The 16,387-nt window shown below is 43.8% G+C and overlaps 1 protein-coding gene across 2 annotated transcripts in view; it reads left to right on the top strand.

Annotated features, from left to right (window-relative positions):
• GRM2 (glutamate metabotropic receptor 2) overlaps window positions 1–16,387 on the top strand; it is a 131,553-nt gene that overhangs the window by 57,687 nt on the left and 57,479 nt on the right. For both annotated transcript variants that reach the window (XM_060239985.1, XM_060239986.1), the window contains one exon: window positions 14,060–14,794. In XM_060239985.1, the coding sequence (XP_060095968.1) occupies window positions 14,324–14,794 (471 nt within the window). In that variant the 5' untranslated portion in view covers window positions 14,060–14,323. The remainder of the gene's footprint in view (window positions 1–14,059; window positions 14,795–16,387) is intronic.

The raw sequence follows: 16,387 nt of genomic DNA, 5'->3' as shown, positions 1-16,387 counted from the left end.
AGTCTGGCTGCAACTGAGTCAATTTTATCTATAGCCAAGTGACCACATCTTAGGATACTTAAATTCAATGGCTGCAGCTGTGAATGGGCAGAATATTTTTACAAACCTGAAAAGGGCCCCAGGTTTGCAGGAAAAATGTAAAATTAAAAAAAACACATTTTGGGGGGGGGGGGTTAAAAACCTCAAAAATGATAAAGGGAGCACCTGTAATTTTAAGCAACAGATTCCTTCAGTGGCTGTTGCTAGGCAACAGCAGTATTCCAGGCTGAGTTTATGTGAGAGGAAAAAGGTGTATGGGGGGGGAGAGAGCCCTTCCCAGGTCTATTTCAGCTTTTGAGGCAGGACTTATTGGGGCCAAGCCTGACTGGGGTTGCCAACTCCATGTTGGGAAATTCCTGGAGATTTTGTGGTAGACTCTGAGGAGAGCAGGGCTTGGGCCCTCAGTTGGATATTCTGCTAGAGTCCACCCTCTAAAGCAGTCATTTTCTCCAGGGGGACAGATCTCTGTCACCTGGAGTTCAATTGTAATTCCAGGTGGTCTCCAGGTCCCAGTTGGAGGCTGACAACTCTAGGCCTGAGAGCAACCTCCAAGTGACTTGATACCACCCAACTTGCATGATTAAACTAGGCCTGGCTACTTGCTACTCTTCAACAGCAGCCACCCTATGGAAGCCAGTGCGGTGTAGCAGTTAGAGCATCATGGGTCTAAGAGACCCAGGTTCAAATTCCTATATTGCTGTGGAAGCATACTGAGTGCTTTTGAACCACTCATATACTTTCAGCCTAACCTACCTCACTGGGTTGTTTTGTGGATAAAAAGGAGGAGAGGAAAATAATGTAAACTACTTTAATCCCACTGTGGAGAAAGGTGGAGTATAAATGAAGTAAATAAATAATAAATATAGTTGAAAATGGGAGGCAAAGAAAAAATAAGCTGGTGAATGGCTGAGAAGGAAAGACTGGGCAGGGGGAGGGAAGAGAATATAGGGGTTGACAGGAGGAGAGAAAGTGTGGGGAGGGGGATAGAGGGGAAAGTTAGTTGCCACCACATAAATCCTTGAGGGTTCTCTACCATGCATGTGGGCCTGGCCCAGTGGCCAGCACCACACAACTGGGCCACAGTTTTACTAGGTAGAGGCTCCTGCAGGGGGTGGGAAAGCTGAAGACAAAGGGGCAGGTAAAGGTAAGCTGACTGTTGAGTGGGAAGGCGATAAGGTTGCCAGCTCCAGATTAGGAAATTCCTAGAGATTTGAGCAGTGTAGCCTGGGGGGGAGTTTGAGAAGGGGAGGGACCTCAGAGGGGTATAATGTCATAGACTCCATTCTCCAATGCAGCCATTTTTCTACATGGGTTGCCAACCTCCAGGTGGAGACTGAAGATCACCTGAAATTACAATTGTTTCCTAGATGACAAAGATAAGTTTTCCTGGAGATAATGGCTGCTTCGGAGGGTGGAGCCTATGGAATTATACCCTGCTAAGGTCCCTTCCCTCTCCAGACCTCACATTCCCAAGGCTCCACCCACAAATCTCCAGGAATTTTCCAACTTGGAGCTGGCAACCCTAAGGGGGAACTGATCTCTGTATCTGGGAGATAACTAGGAGATCACTAGGCTCCACCTAGAGGTTGGTAGCCCTAGAAGGGGAGATACTATAAGGACTTTCAGGCAAAAAATCCCCCAAGTTCAGTTTCTGCCATCTCCACTTTGAAGGACTCTGGGAATCAGGGCTGGAAACCTTCTGCATGAGACCTTGGATATCTACACAGCCAGTTAAGGGAAACAGTACTAGATCAACCAATGGTGGGACTCATTATAAAAGAGCTTCTTATGGTGATATGCAGTAGTCCGTGCTGCCTGGTCATACATGCTTCTTCCTACTGCCAAAGAGGCCACAGAATCACCTTGAGCCAAGAGGAAAAGTGGGGTATAAGTATTTTAATAAATAAATAAATAAATAAAGGGGTCCTTTTTTTCTGGGTACCTGAGCAGACTGACCTTGTTATCTTGCTATTCATCTTGTATTTTCACATCTACTTCGAGCAGAAGCCTGGTGAGGCTGGATTTCATTTTATTTCATTTTACAACTCAAGAGTTATACTTTATTCATTGACCGTGTCAGCCAAGCCCTGCATCTCACAATGGCTTGGTGGGGAATTGTCTAGGAACAGCAAGCAAGGTTGTCCCTGCTTGAAATGCCTCTTCCCTTTCAGCTTGCTTTACATCTCTCCCTGCAGGCCTGGTTGCGTCTTTGTTCTCGTTTCTGTCAGAGGGTCAGGCAAATTGATGCTGATCATTATTGTATTCACTCCACTGCTATAAACAGAAGTGCCTTCCTCTTAATGGAGATTTAATTATAGAATTAAACAATTATATCATTTTCTTCTACTGATCCCATTAGCAGCAAGGAGACAAAACAGTTCAATCTCACATGCAGTAAGAAGCGCACAAGCCTACGCATCTTATTCAGGCAAAGCCACAGGGATACATTCACCCCCTCGCCACAAAAGCACAGACATCTGAACACAGACAGAGAAGCCTGCCTATGTGCAACGTGTATGTTGTGACTCTGCATACATTCCCAAACCCATGTATGCAGCGACACGGAAACCGTAGGCATGGACTGATGTAAACAGACTCTGTGTACAGGAATCCCCTTTGACAAAAATCTGCACAATGGTGAGAAGCACACATGCAAAAACACCTTGCGTTAAAATATATTTTATTCATTTATGTAGTCAGTTGGGCTTTTACCCCAAATAAAGACTCAGAATGGGTCACGTATCACAATGAATGTGACCAGAGCTTTTTTGTAGAAAAAGCAAAGCAGGAACTCATTTGCATATTAGACCACACCCCGCCACCAAGCCAGCCGGAACTGCGTTTCTGTGTGTTCCTGCTCAAAAAAAGCCCTGAATGTAATCCACACAGAATCACATGAAACGTTACAAATCTTTGGCTGAAGAAAGATGATCTTTTTAATGACAACCTCCAGAATCATCTTTACCTTGACCATAATCCCAGCCTTGTGAAGGAAAATCTCATGCTGCTTCTCTTTTCTGGGCATTGGTGGTAAATCAATACAAATGTATTTCAGCAACAAATAAATATAAACACTATACAGCACATTTCAAGTGTTGATGCAAAGGAACTTTCCAAATGCAGATTGCTGCATCATGCATTAACCCTCTCCTACATGGATGGCACTTTCTCATAAGTAATAGCCTGTATCCAGCCACACATTTCAAAGACTTGCAGACATGTAAAGTTTCTTAAGAAAGACCGACATTTCCACAGGATCTCCCCTCCCCCTGAAGACCCCTGTGTTGCCCTTTATGCTGTTACTGAGAGTCTGCTGACCCCAGGAACAAAATTTGGGGCTACTCAGTGGGCTGCAGTGAGAGAGGCAAATTGGTAGAAATTGCTACTTTCTTTTAAGAAAGCTTACCCTTAACTGTGTGGTTGGATACAGACCAGTAGAACTGCATGTAAACAACCACATCCTATGATGGTGCTTAATTGCATGCACTTGGAAGGCACAGCCCACCACAACTTTCCACTGGTGTGTCTATACAAGGAAATAAACATAAGTGCATCCATCATACATGACTATCTAACAACAGGTTTCCTGCCTGGCATGCAGAGATGTACTTTCCATGTTGGAAAAACAGAATATCTGAGACAGTCCTTAGAATGCCTTTGTCTGTGTCCTCACCATTCACAGGTGGGACAAAGAGGCAGCGCACTGCCAGGAGATCACACTCTGCAGAGCTCACTAGGGTGGAGGGCAGTGTTCCCTCTAAGCTGAGTTAGCGTGAGCTAGCTCATAGATTTTTAGCCTCCAGCTCACACGTTTTTGTCTTAGCTCAGGAAAAATGGCCCCAGAGCGCAATAATTTATGCAGTAGCTCACAACTTTAATGCCAGCAGCTCACAATTTTAATGCCAGTAGCTCACAAAATAGAATTTTTGCTCACAAGACTCTGCAGCTTAGAGGGAAAATTGGTGGAGGGTTGCAGTTTTTACATCTGGAAAAGTGCTCTTAGCCATCATTGTACCATGATGCTGCAAGTGACTTCCAGTCCAGGAGGACCTGAAACCAGAACATCCAAGATAGGCTGACATCTCTGTCAGAGGAGAGAACCAAACCATTGTTCATTTTGCATGATGACTTAGTACAATAAAAATGCAACTGCCCAGCTTTTTTGCCTTCTAAATGTATTTGGAGAGAACTAGCTAGGACAGGAATCTCAAACTGCCCACAAACATTTGAGAGAGACACCAGGCTTCAGTGTTTGTTTGCAAGCAGACTGCACAGCAACCTCTCCAATGGAAAAATGTAATAATAAGGATATTGCAATGATTTACTAGACATTAATCTCAAATCGGGGTGTGTGTGGGGGGGAGTTGTTTGCAAAGTTTGAGTGTCAGGGTCTGCCTTGGCTCATAAGCCCTGACTAAGAGAAACAGGAGAAGAGGGGCAATGGAAGGGCAATGAAGAGATACTTCAGGTTATTGGGGAATTCCTCCACCAGCCCATCAAGATGAAATTGACAGTGCTTCCCCCTTGCTTTGTTTCCCAGGCAGGCTGAAAGCTGAGGAAATCCAAGGATGTCTCCCCTTAATAGTCAAGGAGATTTGTTTCATCTCTCTCCACTACTGCCTATGATAGGATCTGTCCAAGCTGTGAAAGACACCCTGGTGGCAGGTGGGTGGGAGCAAGTAATTCATCCATGACGGCTTTGACATGCCTTGAGAACTCCTGCAATGCCACAAGACAGGATTGGATAAGCTTGTCATTCTTGGTTCATAATGCAGAATTTTTTTAAAATGCTTTCACAAAGCAACAAAAGGAGCAGAGAGGCAGGCGAATAACCTCTCCTCCTTATCGGCACATTTTAAGCACTCTTCCTCCTTGAGCACTTACAGTATGCAAAGTGCTTTGTTCTCTTCTGCTTCCCAGGAATTTCTCCTCAAGCCACACTTGCCCTGAAAATGGAAATGAAAGAAAACTTTAGACTTATGCCCGGTGTTTGCTAGTCAGTGTTCAAGGCCTGCCTGGTACACACAAGTATTTAGGACATTTCTATGCCATCTTTGCACCCAAACAGGGTCCCCAAGGCAGAGAACATCAAAACATTTCAGCACTGAAACACCAATACATTAAAACAGCACTTCAAAGAGAGTGTATATAAACTATTTAAACACTTCAATAAAACATATAAACACACAATACACATAGCACAACCAGGGAGAAGGGCCAATAACAGTTACTGGGGGTATGCCAAACAAAACAAAAAGTCTTCACTCATTGGTGAAAGACAACGGTAGAGAAAAAGAGATGGATCTCTCTGGGGAGAGCGTTTCAAAGTTTTGGTGTCACAATCAATAAGGCCTTTTCTTAAATTGTCACCTGTTTAGTTTCAGTCAGTGGGAACAGCCAAGCAGGGCCTCCAAAGATAACCTAAGTGGGTGGGTGGGTTCATATGGGAGAAGGTGATCCTTCATAGTCTATCAGTCTTAAACCATGTAGGGCTTTAGAGGTCAATGCCAGCTCTTTGAATTGGGTCCTGAAACAAATTGGAAGTCAGTGTAGATGAAATAATATTGGAGTATCATGGTCCCTGCAACTCACTCCAGTCAACATTCTGTAGCTTCTGGACAATCTTCAAGGGCAGCCCCACACAGAGCGCATTGCAGTAACCTAATCTAGATGTAACCAGGGCATGCACCACAGTAGCAAAATGGGTTATAGGTGGCTCATCAGCCATAGCTGTAGAAAGGCACCCCAGGCCACTTCTTCCACCTGCTTATTCAACAGGAGGCCCAGGTCCAGGAACACTCCCAAGCTATATACCTGCTCTTGCTACAGGTCCAGTGCTCCCTAGTGACTAATTGGAGCCCCCTTTCCTTTCCTTTCCTTTCCTTTCCTTTCCTTTCCTTTCCTTTCCTTTCCTTTCCTTTCCTTTCCTTTCCTTTCCTTTCCTTTCCTTTCCTTTCCTTTCCTTTCCTTTCCTTTCCCTATTTGGCAACTTGGAAATGTGTTAGTTATACCTTTGTAATATACTGCTAGAGTGTACAGTCTTCTGTTTTCATCCTCCCCTATGAATTTTGTGCACATGTATGCAAATACATGTGCACCTGCTCACACACAAAACACTAGCGTGTTGCTTCCTGTTCTGTTTCCAAGGAGGCACCATATTGTCTGACCCAGTCAGTCATGAAAACTGATGAGGTCTGACAGTCAGAGAATGGATCAACATAGGAGCTGTCCAAGGTAAAAATTAAGTGGGTCACACTATCAGGAGCTGAGTGTTAGCACAGGAGCAGTTTGGGCAGGTCTTCTAAAAGCAAAGGCTAGCCTAGCGAAATGTTGCATTAGTGGCTGTAAAGACACTACTGAAACTTTTCATAGTTGGTCTGGGAGTTGCACCTTTCCTGGTGTACTGACTAGGGCACTGATCTGGCTGAGACCTAGTGTTCAGTCTCTTCCTCTTATGCAAGTCTGCCAGGTGGTATCAGGAGGACCTTGTAGGTTAAAAAGGCAGTGAATTGCAAAAGGTGCAGTCTATTTAGTCTATGACATTTCAATGCAAAGCTCAATTATATACAATATAAGCACACAAAAAAACACTCACGGTAGCAATAATAGGTAGGTGATCACAAAATCTGCCTGGCCATTTCTCTCCTCCACCCATCTGTGTTTGATATCTTTGGCTGAAGGAATGTTCCTTTAAAGGAACAAACAGCATTCCCTCTGATATACTCACAAATCAGGCAAGTAGATGCTGAAGTAGATGGTTACTTCCAGAGTAGGCTGGACTATGTTATTTTTACACAGTGCAATTTTACTTTTCAGTAGCTGGAAACTGCAATTGTGGAACCATTAACACAGATTTAGTTCAAGCTGGGAATTGTTCTGTAATGCTTGCAACATATAAATTGACATTTTTAATTGCAGGCTATCAGCTGGTATGTTCAAAAGATGGTGACAGCAGTTATTTAAACTTCCCAGCACACACCTGGTGTGCTGCACTTAAACAGGTGTTTTGGTGCTTTTAAACTTAAACCTGAGGGTATGTTTTAATTTTTTTTTAAAGGATGCTCATTGCATTTAGAATTCAGTACAAAGATATCTCTAGGCTATAGTTTCCTTATTTAATACCTTATAAGAAAAAAATGCTTTTGTTAGTGTGCTCTCAGAGCTTTATTTGAATCAGCGCTCAGCCATGGAGCTTGCTCTTGATACTCTTGAACATGTGAAACAGTCATGGAGAAGAGCACATCTGAGTGCATGAAAAGTACATTTTACCCTTGGCAGTGAGTAAACTCACTGTGCTTCTTCTTGCACATGTACTGTGAGTAGCAAACCTTACACTTGTCTTCTTCACTGTGGGGGTATCTTGCATATGTTGCTAAGCATTCAGTGCTTGATGTGTGCTACCACAAGACTTCAATGAATAGTAGGGATGCTGCAGATTTTGCCACAAAAGTGTTTGATAGTCTTAACTTACGGTCTTCAGACATGTCAGTGAGGTGGGAACTGATCACCCAGCCTGTTCAGTTCAAGCTGAACAGTGATAACTGCCTACTGAACAGGCTTCCATTGGGTTGTTGCAAAAGTGTGCACTCACAAAAATGCTACCACTGCAGTTCATGTGGACTGCTTAAGCAAACACCAAAGGGTGGGATTTTATTAAAACACAGCGTTTATTTATGACTGGTTGGCATGGTTTTTGACTGCTCAAATCATCTAAAGAGTTGGCTCCTGAGTGGAGCAGTTACACAGCAAGGAGGTATGTTAGAACTCAATTGGGTTGTGTGAATTGTGCAAAAAGCCAATTGCACCAAACTGCATGATTAGAAAGGAATACACAGAAGCCACCAGGGCTGCTGAGAGCCACCCCAGACAATGATTCTATCTGCCCCCTATACGACCCTGATCCAAACCAAATATCATACACAAAACAAACATATCACCTGGCTTGCTATTTCCATGAATCCATAGTAATTAATGAACTGGATTGTCTGTCCATGTTTGTTTGTTTCTTTCTCTCCAATGGCAACCCAAAGTAATTTACATAATTCTCCCCTCCTCCATTTTATCCTCACAATCACCCAATGAGGTAGGTTAGGCTGAGAGACTGGCCCTAGGTCACCCAGTCAGCTTCTATGGCAGAATAAGAAATTGAACCTGGGTCTCCCAGATCCCAGTCCAACACTTTAACCACTACACCATACTGGGGAGAAAGACTAGGTATGGTATTTGTTATAAATCTAATGTTAACAATATTAAAAAGATTACGGGCGTTTTCGCACTGACCTTAATCGGCAGCTACGTCCCTCTTCACCGCGCAGGATCTGCGTGGATTTCGCACCAATTGCTGCGGAGCACCCGGAAGAGCCGCAAAGTCCCACGGCTTTTGTGGCGCAAATGGAAACTGGTTTTTGGCGGTTTCCATTTGCACTGCAAAAGCCGCGGAACTTTGCGGCTCTTCCGGGTGCTCCGCAGCAATTGGTGCGAAATCCACGCAGATCCTGCGCGGTGAAGAGGGACGTCGCTGCCGATTAAGGTCAGTGCGAAAACGACCTACATCATTTGTCACACAACAAAGTAGCCTTTAGAAAGGGCTATTACATCTTCCACTCCCACAATAGTAATGATAACAACCCAGTGCCTGAACTGGGAGTTGTAACTTCTGTTCCACACATATAACCATTAAATTGATTAACGTTCCATTACCATGCATGTAAAGGGTGGAGGAAGGGGGAAGCATCCTTTTAGCGTTTTGTTAGCTCATGGGGAAATATTAGCTCCCCCTTTTTTCATAATGTTACCAAAGGTTAACTTCTATACTTAAGAGTACTTTCTGTTGCCAAACAGGAGAGGGAAGAGAAAAACTAGGCTGTTAGAGACAATGACCTTGTTAGGAGGCTGGCATTACTGTAGCAGCCATCAGTCTTGTCTTGCTCTAGTGCTGGCTTGGTTGATGGGCTTGGCGATTGGTTTGGCAAGTTTGCATCTGGCTTAGAAAAAGGGAAGTGTAGCTGAGAGCGCTTTTTACTGTGCTCAGACTTTCCTGCACCCCTAGTGGATGCAGCTGTATTAAAAATAAATGGAAAGGCTGGCACTTCAGCTGACTTGCGCCCCTGAATTTTGCCACCCCCCCCCCCCCAGTCCTCCTCTGTTGGCAGTCCTAGAAGCAACCTGCTGAACACAGACAAATGGATTGAGAAACAGTCGAACTGGCCATTTTTCTGTTTGTGATTGACAAACAGAATATGAGCAGGACTGGGGGGTGTTTAAACATTCCTAATGTTTAGAAGTAACTATGATGGGTACCAGGCAGCCTGGAATCAATTTCCATATGTATGGTTCCAAGCTGCCATTTTATAGATAAAAAGGTAAAGGTAGTCCCTGTGCAAGCACCAGTCATTTCTGACTCTGGGGTGATGTTGCATCATGACATTTTCACAGCAGACTTTTTATGGGGTGGTTTGCCATTGCCTTTCCCAGTCATCTACACTCCCCCCCCCCCCCCAGAAAGCTGGGTACTCATTTTACCAACCTCGGAAGGATGGAAGGCTGAGTCATCCTTGAGCCACCTACCTGAACCTAGCTTCCGCCGGGATCGAACTCAGGTTGTGAGCAGAGAGCTCAGACTGCAGTACTGCAACTTTACCACTCTGCGCCATGGGGCTCTTTATTTTATAGATACACACAGATGAATACAGCCTGTATAATTTGTCACAATTTTGCATTAGCCATGCTAGGAATTTAAGAAAGTATTCATCATAATTGTTAATCCAGTTCAGTTGTAAAGGACTGGGTCATATTTTGAGGATCACGTTTTAAAGCAGTGCCTATTTTTTAATAGAAAATGTTCAACCCACTCTTATCCACACATTTTGAACCTGTCATTATCCCTTTAAAAATAATTGCTGTGGTGGCAGCATTTAAAAACTAATTGTAGCTGACTTTGCTTTTGAACATCTGTGAGTTTGATTGACTCATGATTAAAGCAAGAATGAAAACACACAGAAACATTCCCTATTATTTACAACACACGCCGTGCACTTTAAGGTAGAAGACCTTAGCAACATGAAGGAAAATACTGGAAATCTTCCTGTGGTCCTTAGGAGTAAACGATAATGGTTAGTTTTGCATTAGAACGGGTTTTTACTCTGGCGAGCTGAAACTATGAATGTTTAATCAAAAACATTTATGAAAAACACTTTAGGTAGGAAGAGGGGGGGGGGGCTGAATACTAATTTTGAAGACAAATTGTGCTGTGTATAGATTCACATCAGTTCCTGTGATCTTATGCATCTAACTGACTGATTTCTATTGAAAGCTATTGGATTTCCAACATGCAGAGCTATGGTTAAGAACATGACCTAAGTACCACCATGAAATATATTGCAGCCATGAATACAGGGCTTATATAAATGTGTACATCTGGTCATCAGCAGAGGCCTTATTCCAGGCTGTGGTAAGGGATTGGCTGCAGGCAAAGAAATTCCTGTCACTGTGGAATATGTGAGGGCTGTAGTGGGAGAATTCACGGTAAGGTTCAAAATCCTGCTCTTGCATCTATTTTAGATTTCATTATCCCCCACAAATGCATTTTAAGAGCATGATTATTTTAAGGGTGCAATGTTTACTCAGTTCAGATTAAGTGACAAAAACCAGGCAAGAGGTGCCTCTGATTAATTAGGCAAAAGAGTTTTAAAAACTCACCAAAACTTCTTAGAAGAGGCAATCCTCCTAATGTGGTGATGACTATGCTACATCTGAAATGAAGTGTGGTCTTTTTTTGCAGAAACAGGTTTGTTCATATGCCAATTTGCAAGGATTTGAATCAATCAGCTAAAATCATCCATAATGAACTGAAAGTCTTTAGTTGGGTGACAGCCCTAGTTACTTTTTTGGGGGGTGGGCACCATCCAGCAGCTACTGTGGCCTTGCGGTCCAGGCTGGGTCCACTGTCAACCCCTGGCCCTTCCTTCACCCACTGCTTGTTCCCTCACTTTACTCTGGATGAGGAGTTGGCAATGCTAGTGGTTGGAAGAAGCACTAGTGGTCTGATAGAGGCAAGATTCCAGAACTGGAAAAGTACGGATCTATTGTTCGCCACCACTATAGTCAGGGACACACAGGTATCTGTAGCAGCAGCATGTCGCTCCTCATCTTCTGGCTGTTGAAACCATTCTGACTAGTTCCCTGTCTTCAAGACAGTGAATAGGTGAATAGTGGCAACTATTCCTTCTCTTTTGCACTGTTGCTGTCCACTGGACAGTGACTAATGAACCAGCAATGACAGCTGGAAGCAGCCACGTTGCCACTTGCTCACTCCACCTTGTACACGGCAGTAGTACTTTGTGCCTGCTCTTGAATAGGTTGGGGCGACTGGTTGGCCTATCAAGGATCCCCAGCACACTACACCTGGCTCTAAAATTGTTCCTGGACCTTTCTAAAATGGCACCCATGGTTGCTAGTTCTCTCCATCTCCTCACACCTCTCTGAACACCAAGGTACTAAATCAAAAGCAAACTTGTTACTTCTTTTTGTTTAGGTTCTTATTCCAGTAGTGCTCTCCTTGGGTACTTGGCATATCTTCATGGCTTTAGTTTATTTCCTTGTTTTATGTTTAGAGTGTGTCCCTCGAGAGTTTCAGTAGTCAGGTCTTTATTTTTCGCTGTGCTTGAGGAGAAAGGGGAAGAGAAAGAAAAGAGAAAAGACAGGGGAAGGGCATGGTCTGTAGGAAAAGATGAGCTAATAAATGATGATGTTGTGCTACCTAATCTGTCGTCCTAATAAAGAATCTCAAAACTGGTACTGTGTCTTCCTCCAGGGAAGTTTAGTTGCAAGGGAGTGGGGGTTTGGAATGAAGTGTGAATTTGATGGGCACTTTTCCTCCACCACAGCCCACTGCCTTTGTTTCCCTTTAGCAGTAGGATCACTCGAAGCAACAGCTGGCACATAAGCAGTGGGCAAGTAAGGAAAATTCTGTCCAGGGTGCCTTAGAATTAAAGCCCCAAGGGACATTGTGAGACACTAAGCTTGGCAACTTTGACACAACTCACAATTCAAAACACAACGAAAGGGGAAGGGCAGGCTAAAAGGCTGGCAGACTTTCCCCCGTGGGTATTCTAGGGTGGTGCTTTTTTGTTTGTTTTAATACATACACTGCCAGCCTTAAATATTTTGGAGCCCGGGTGGAAAGTTAAAATTGCAACTCCCACACTGTGCAGATCTTTCAGGCAGCAACTCATAAATAATACAGGTCAGTTCAACAGTCGTAAAGAAATTCTGTGTTACTCACCATACCTCCCTCTGTCTTCTGCAAAGTGCCTCTTGCAAATTTTGCAATGAAAGTGCTACCCAGTGAACTGTGTTGCCCTAGGAAGCCACCTACTGTTGCCTAATGATAGAGCTGCCCCTGCAAACATGTATGCATACACAAGCATCTCCCTTCCTATCTGTCTCCTGGTTTCTATGGTGACAAGGAATCCTAGAAAGCTGCAACCCAGAAGTATCTTCTTTTGAAGCAAGAGTAGCAAGATCAGCATCCTTAAAAACACAGTGAGCAATATGAAGATGTGGACTTGGGAGAGTCTGAAATGAGCCCTCCATGATGGGTGAGATGATATTTCAAACTGTGACTTCTGAATCTAAACCCATTCATTTATCCACTCTGCCACACCATTTCTTCCCAGAACATCATGTATGGCATAAAGTTAGCACTATTTAATTCTTACAGATGATTTGTACAAGATGTGCACATTTTCAGCACTTTTTTTCCATGACAGGATAAATATTGCAGTACCACAGAATGGTCTATAGGTCATAGGCCTGCAGTCTTGTTTTCTGGAGCATATTCAATTGGATTTATACTTATCAGAGGTCTAGAAAAGAAGAATGTAATTTTAAAAAATAATGGAGTGGGGAGATCTTGTCAGCAAGAGAAAAAAGAGAGGCAAAGGCAGAAAGGCTTGGAGGAGGGACACAGACTTACTATCATGTAGCCTGAAGGGTAAATCCACATAGCGCTATAAAATGGTTTTAAAGTTGATGTGTAAATTATGGTTTTATATGTTTTATCGGATTAATTGTTTTATAATGTTGTAAGCCGCCCTGAGTCCGCTTGCGGAGAGGGCGGGATATAAATGAAAAGTAATAAATAAATAAATAAATAAAATAAAAATTTTAAAATTTCCTGGCAGCAGGGGTCATTAGCTTCCACTCCTCCTGGTTTCCTCCATGGTTATGTTCTCCTGCTGCTGCCTTTCCTTCTGATGTCAGCAGGATTCCAGGTGAGCCAGACAGCAGGTGAGGGAGGATACAGAAGAGAGGTCTGGTGGAGAGGGGGTTGAGGAGGAACAACAATTAGAGTTTCTTCTGATGCAGCAGGAGTTTTAGAGGTTTGTGTTTGGACTGCCTGGCATCAGGCCTGTTTTAATATTCCTTCAGGATTCTTTTCCTTCCATTCAATGGCAACTTTCTAGCTGCTTAGGGGCATGAGATCAAAATCTGAAAACAAAGGGAAAACTTGAGCTAAATGTGTCATCTTCTCAGCTCTATGAAACGGCAGGGTTCTGAAGTATACCCATTAAGTTCCATGCTACAATACATTCCAGAACAAAAAACAATACTTTGAAAATAACCCATGAAAATAGGGGACATCTGGTATCCATTCTTTACCAGCCTGTGGGAACAGAATGCAAATGACTCAGATATTCACTGCCTGAATTCTAGCTGTACCTGAGAGGCATATTCCCTGAGGTTATCCCATGCACACCAGAAAGCTGACTCTAGCCTACCCTAAATAAATACCACTTTCTGTTTTGTAGGCAGTGATTTTAGCATCTAAATGCTACAGAGTGACTGATTTAGGGATTCCCCAACAGGAGTGATAGCATCTGTAGACTCCTACAGCTTATCATAAAGGCACTGATCCAGAGCATAAAGACATCTTTTGTCTCTTAGATGTTTATATTGTAACTAACTAACTCCCTCTTTCTCTCTCTCTCTCTCTTCCCCCCCTCCCCTATTCCCATAGGTGCTGTGAGTTTCCTTCTGCAAAGGGGCTAGTGAAAGTGCAGCCGCTATCAATACCAATGATTGCTTTCACTGGGATACATCTGAGGATGAACATTCCTCAGGCAGCCACTGAGCCAACAGTGATATTTCCACGAGGTGCCAAGTACAACTGCCTCTCTTTCTCAACTACCCACATCAAATGGTAGGCCAACAGAGACCTTTGCTCTGACTAGGGTGACCTGGTGGTTCAGAGAACCTTTTGTTGCCCTTTTGAGGCAACACAATGGCATTCTCTGCCACCATATGGATTCTGCTGGTCTACCCTTTAATGTGTCACACCAATAGCCAGAATCCTAGCTTCAGCGCAGTACCCAAGAAGGAGATCAGCTTGGAAGGTGACCTGGTTATTGGGGGCCTCTTTCCAGTTCATGAGAAAGGGAGCCCCACAGAGGAATGTGGCAAGATCAACGAACATCGTGGCATCCAACGTCTTGAAGCTATGCTGTTTGCCCTAGATGAGATCAACAAAGACCAACGCCTTCTTCCGGGCATTACACTGGGGGCCCATATCCTAGACACTTGCTCCAAGGACACATATGCTCTAGAACAGTCACTAGATTTCGTCCGTGCCTCCCTCACCAGAGTGGATGGCTCTGAGCACATCTGTCCTGACGGATCCTACGCCATCCATGATGATGTCCCCACAGCTATCACAGGGGTCATTGGGGGCTCCTACAGTGACGTCTCTATCCAGGTATTGTGAACAAGAGATAGTGAAGAGGCAGAGTGCAGTGTTTAAAATCTGAAGGTGTTATGGCCAGGGTCTTATGATACTTATACTCTACCTTTCTTCCATCATTAATGTTAAGACAGCACACATAGAGTTTCCTGAAGTTCTCCAGTCCAGACACTGGCCAGTCCCAGACCTACTGGCTTCAGTGAGGCTGCCCTATTGTATGCTTTTCAACCAGATCCTGGTGCCAGCCATGTTGGGGACCTCAAAGAACAGTGGACCTGATGTGGTGATATGGGAAAGCAACAGTAAAAACAGAGAGAAAGCATTACATTATTTCCTTTCAGTGGGTTGTAAACTATAAACAAATTTAAATCTATGTTAATTAGTGAACTTACTAGGTAGCATTAGGTGAGCGATTATCTATCTCTCAGTCACTCACTACCCCAGTCCATATTATAAGGATAAAACTGTGGCATACTTACAGGGATGAGGATTTCTTGGGTGGTACTTGGATGGACTGCTGCTTATTTCAATGCATCACAGTTTCTGTAAAACATAATAGAGTCCCCTATCTCAGATTTTACATCTCTAGGATATTGCTAATGTTGGGATTTTATTCTGTATCCATAAAGGCCCAAAAGGTCATCTCAGCACCGTGCAGTCTTGTCATGGGAATTTAAGCTGAACAGATTTAAAAGGATCGTAGCCTTTCCTATACAGAAGAGATCTATGGCAAGATGAGGGGTTAGGGCAAAACAAGGTGAGCTACACCTGAAACATATTCATGGGAAGGGGCTGTGGACAGGTGAACACCTTTGACAGTGATAATGTAAAGTGAGCTCTGAGCAGCTGTATTTATCAGAATGTAACAGACAGTGATTGAGGATGGTAGCATAAGACTGGACATGCTGGGAACAGATCTGGTCACATGTGAAGTGAGTACATCGAGTGCCTTTTCATGCCCAGGGTCTTTGGGTGTTTCTCAGTGTCCTGGTTTAGCTTTACTGACATTCCCTGAGATGCAGTGAAAATGATAATCATAGCCTGAGTCACATACCTGTTCAAGAGCTGAAAGTCCTTTTTATAGCTTTCTCTGACCGCCACCTCTGCCTTTTTGTCCATCCCTCCCAACAAAAGCTGAGTGGGATGTGAGGCGTGCTAACACAGGGACCATATCCCAGAACGTTCATATGACAGAGTAATTAGCTGCTGCTCCTGAGAAGCCCCAAGGATGTATTAATGCTATAATTAATGCAAATTAATATATCATTATCATGTACAGAGCCCATTGTTGAAAGAAAGGATGGAAAGCCGCTGCCTCGTTTGCAAAAAGACGCAACGCCTGTTTCCAGGGCTTTGCTGTTATATCTCTGGCCCACTTCCCTAAAGCAGAGCATGACAGGACAGCTGTTTCTTCACATGAAGCCTTTAACCTTCCAGGGAGGCTCATTCATTCAAGAGAGGGAGGCCTTCTTCAGTAATGCCAGTCTGAAAAGGAGGGGGGCGCCCTGTGCTATTCATGCCATTGAGCTCTGTCACCTTGAGTGATGTTTGCTTCGGTCTCAGATTTGACCCCGATTCCTTGGGCAGGAAGACCACAGGATCTCTTGG

Source organism: Heteronotia binoei, chromosome 5 (genome assembly GCF_032191835.1).
Source record: "Heteronotia binoei isolate CCM8104 ecotype False Entrance Well chromosome 5, APGP_CSIRO_Hbin_v1, whole genome shotgun sequence".
Classification (NCBI taxonomy): Eukaryota; Metazoa; Chordata; class Lepidosauria; order Squamata; family Gekkonidae; genus Heteronotia; species Heteronotia binoei.
This window is presented reverse-complemented; position numbering and strand designations above follow the sequence as displayed.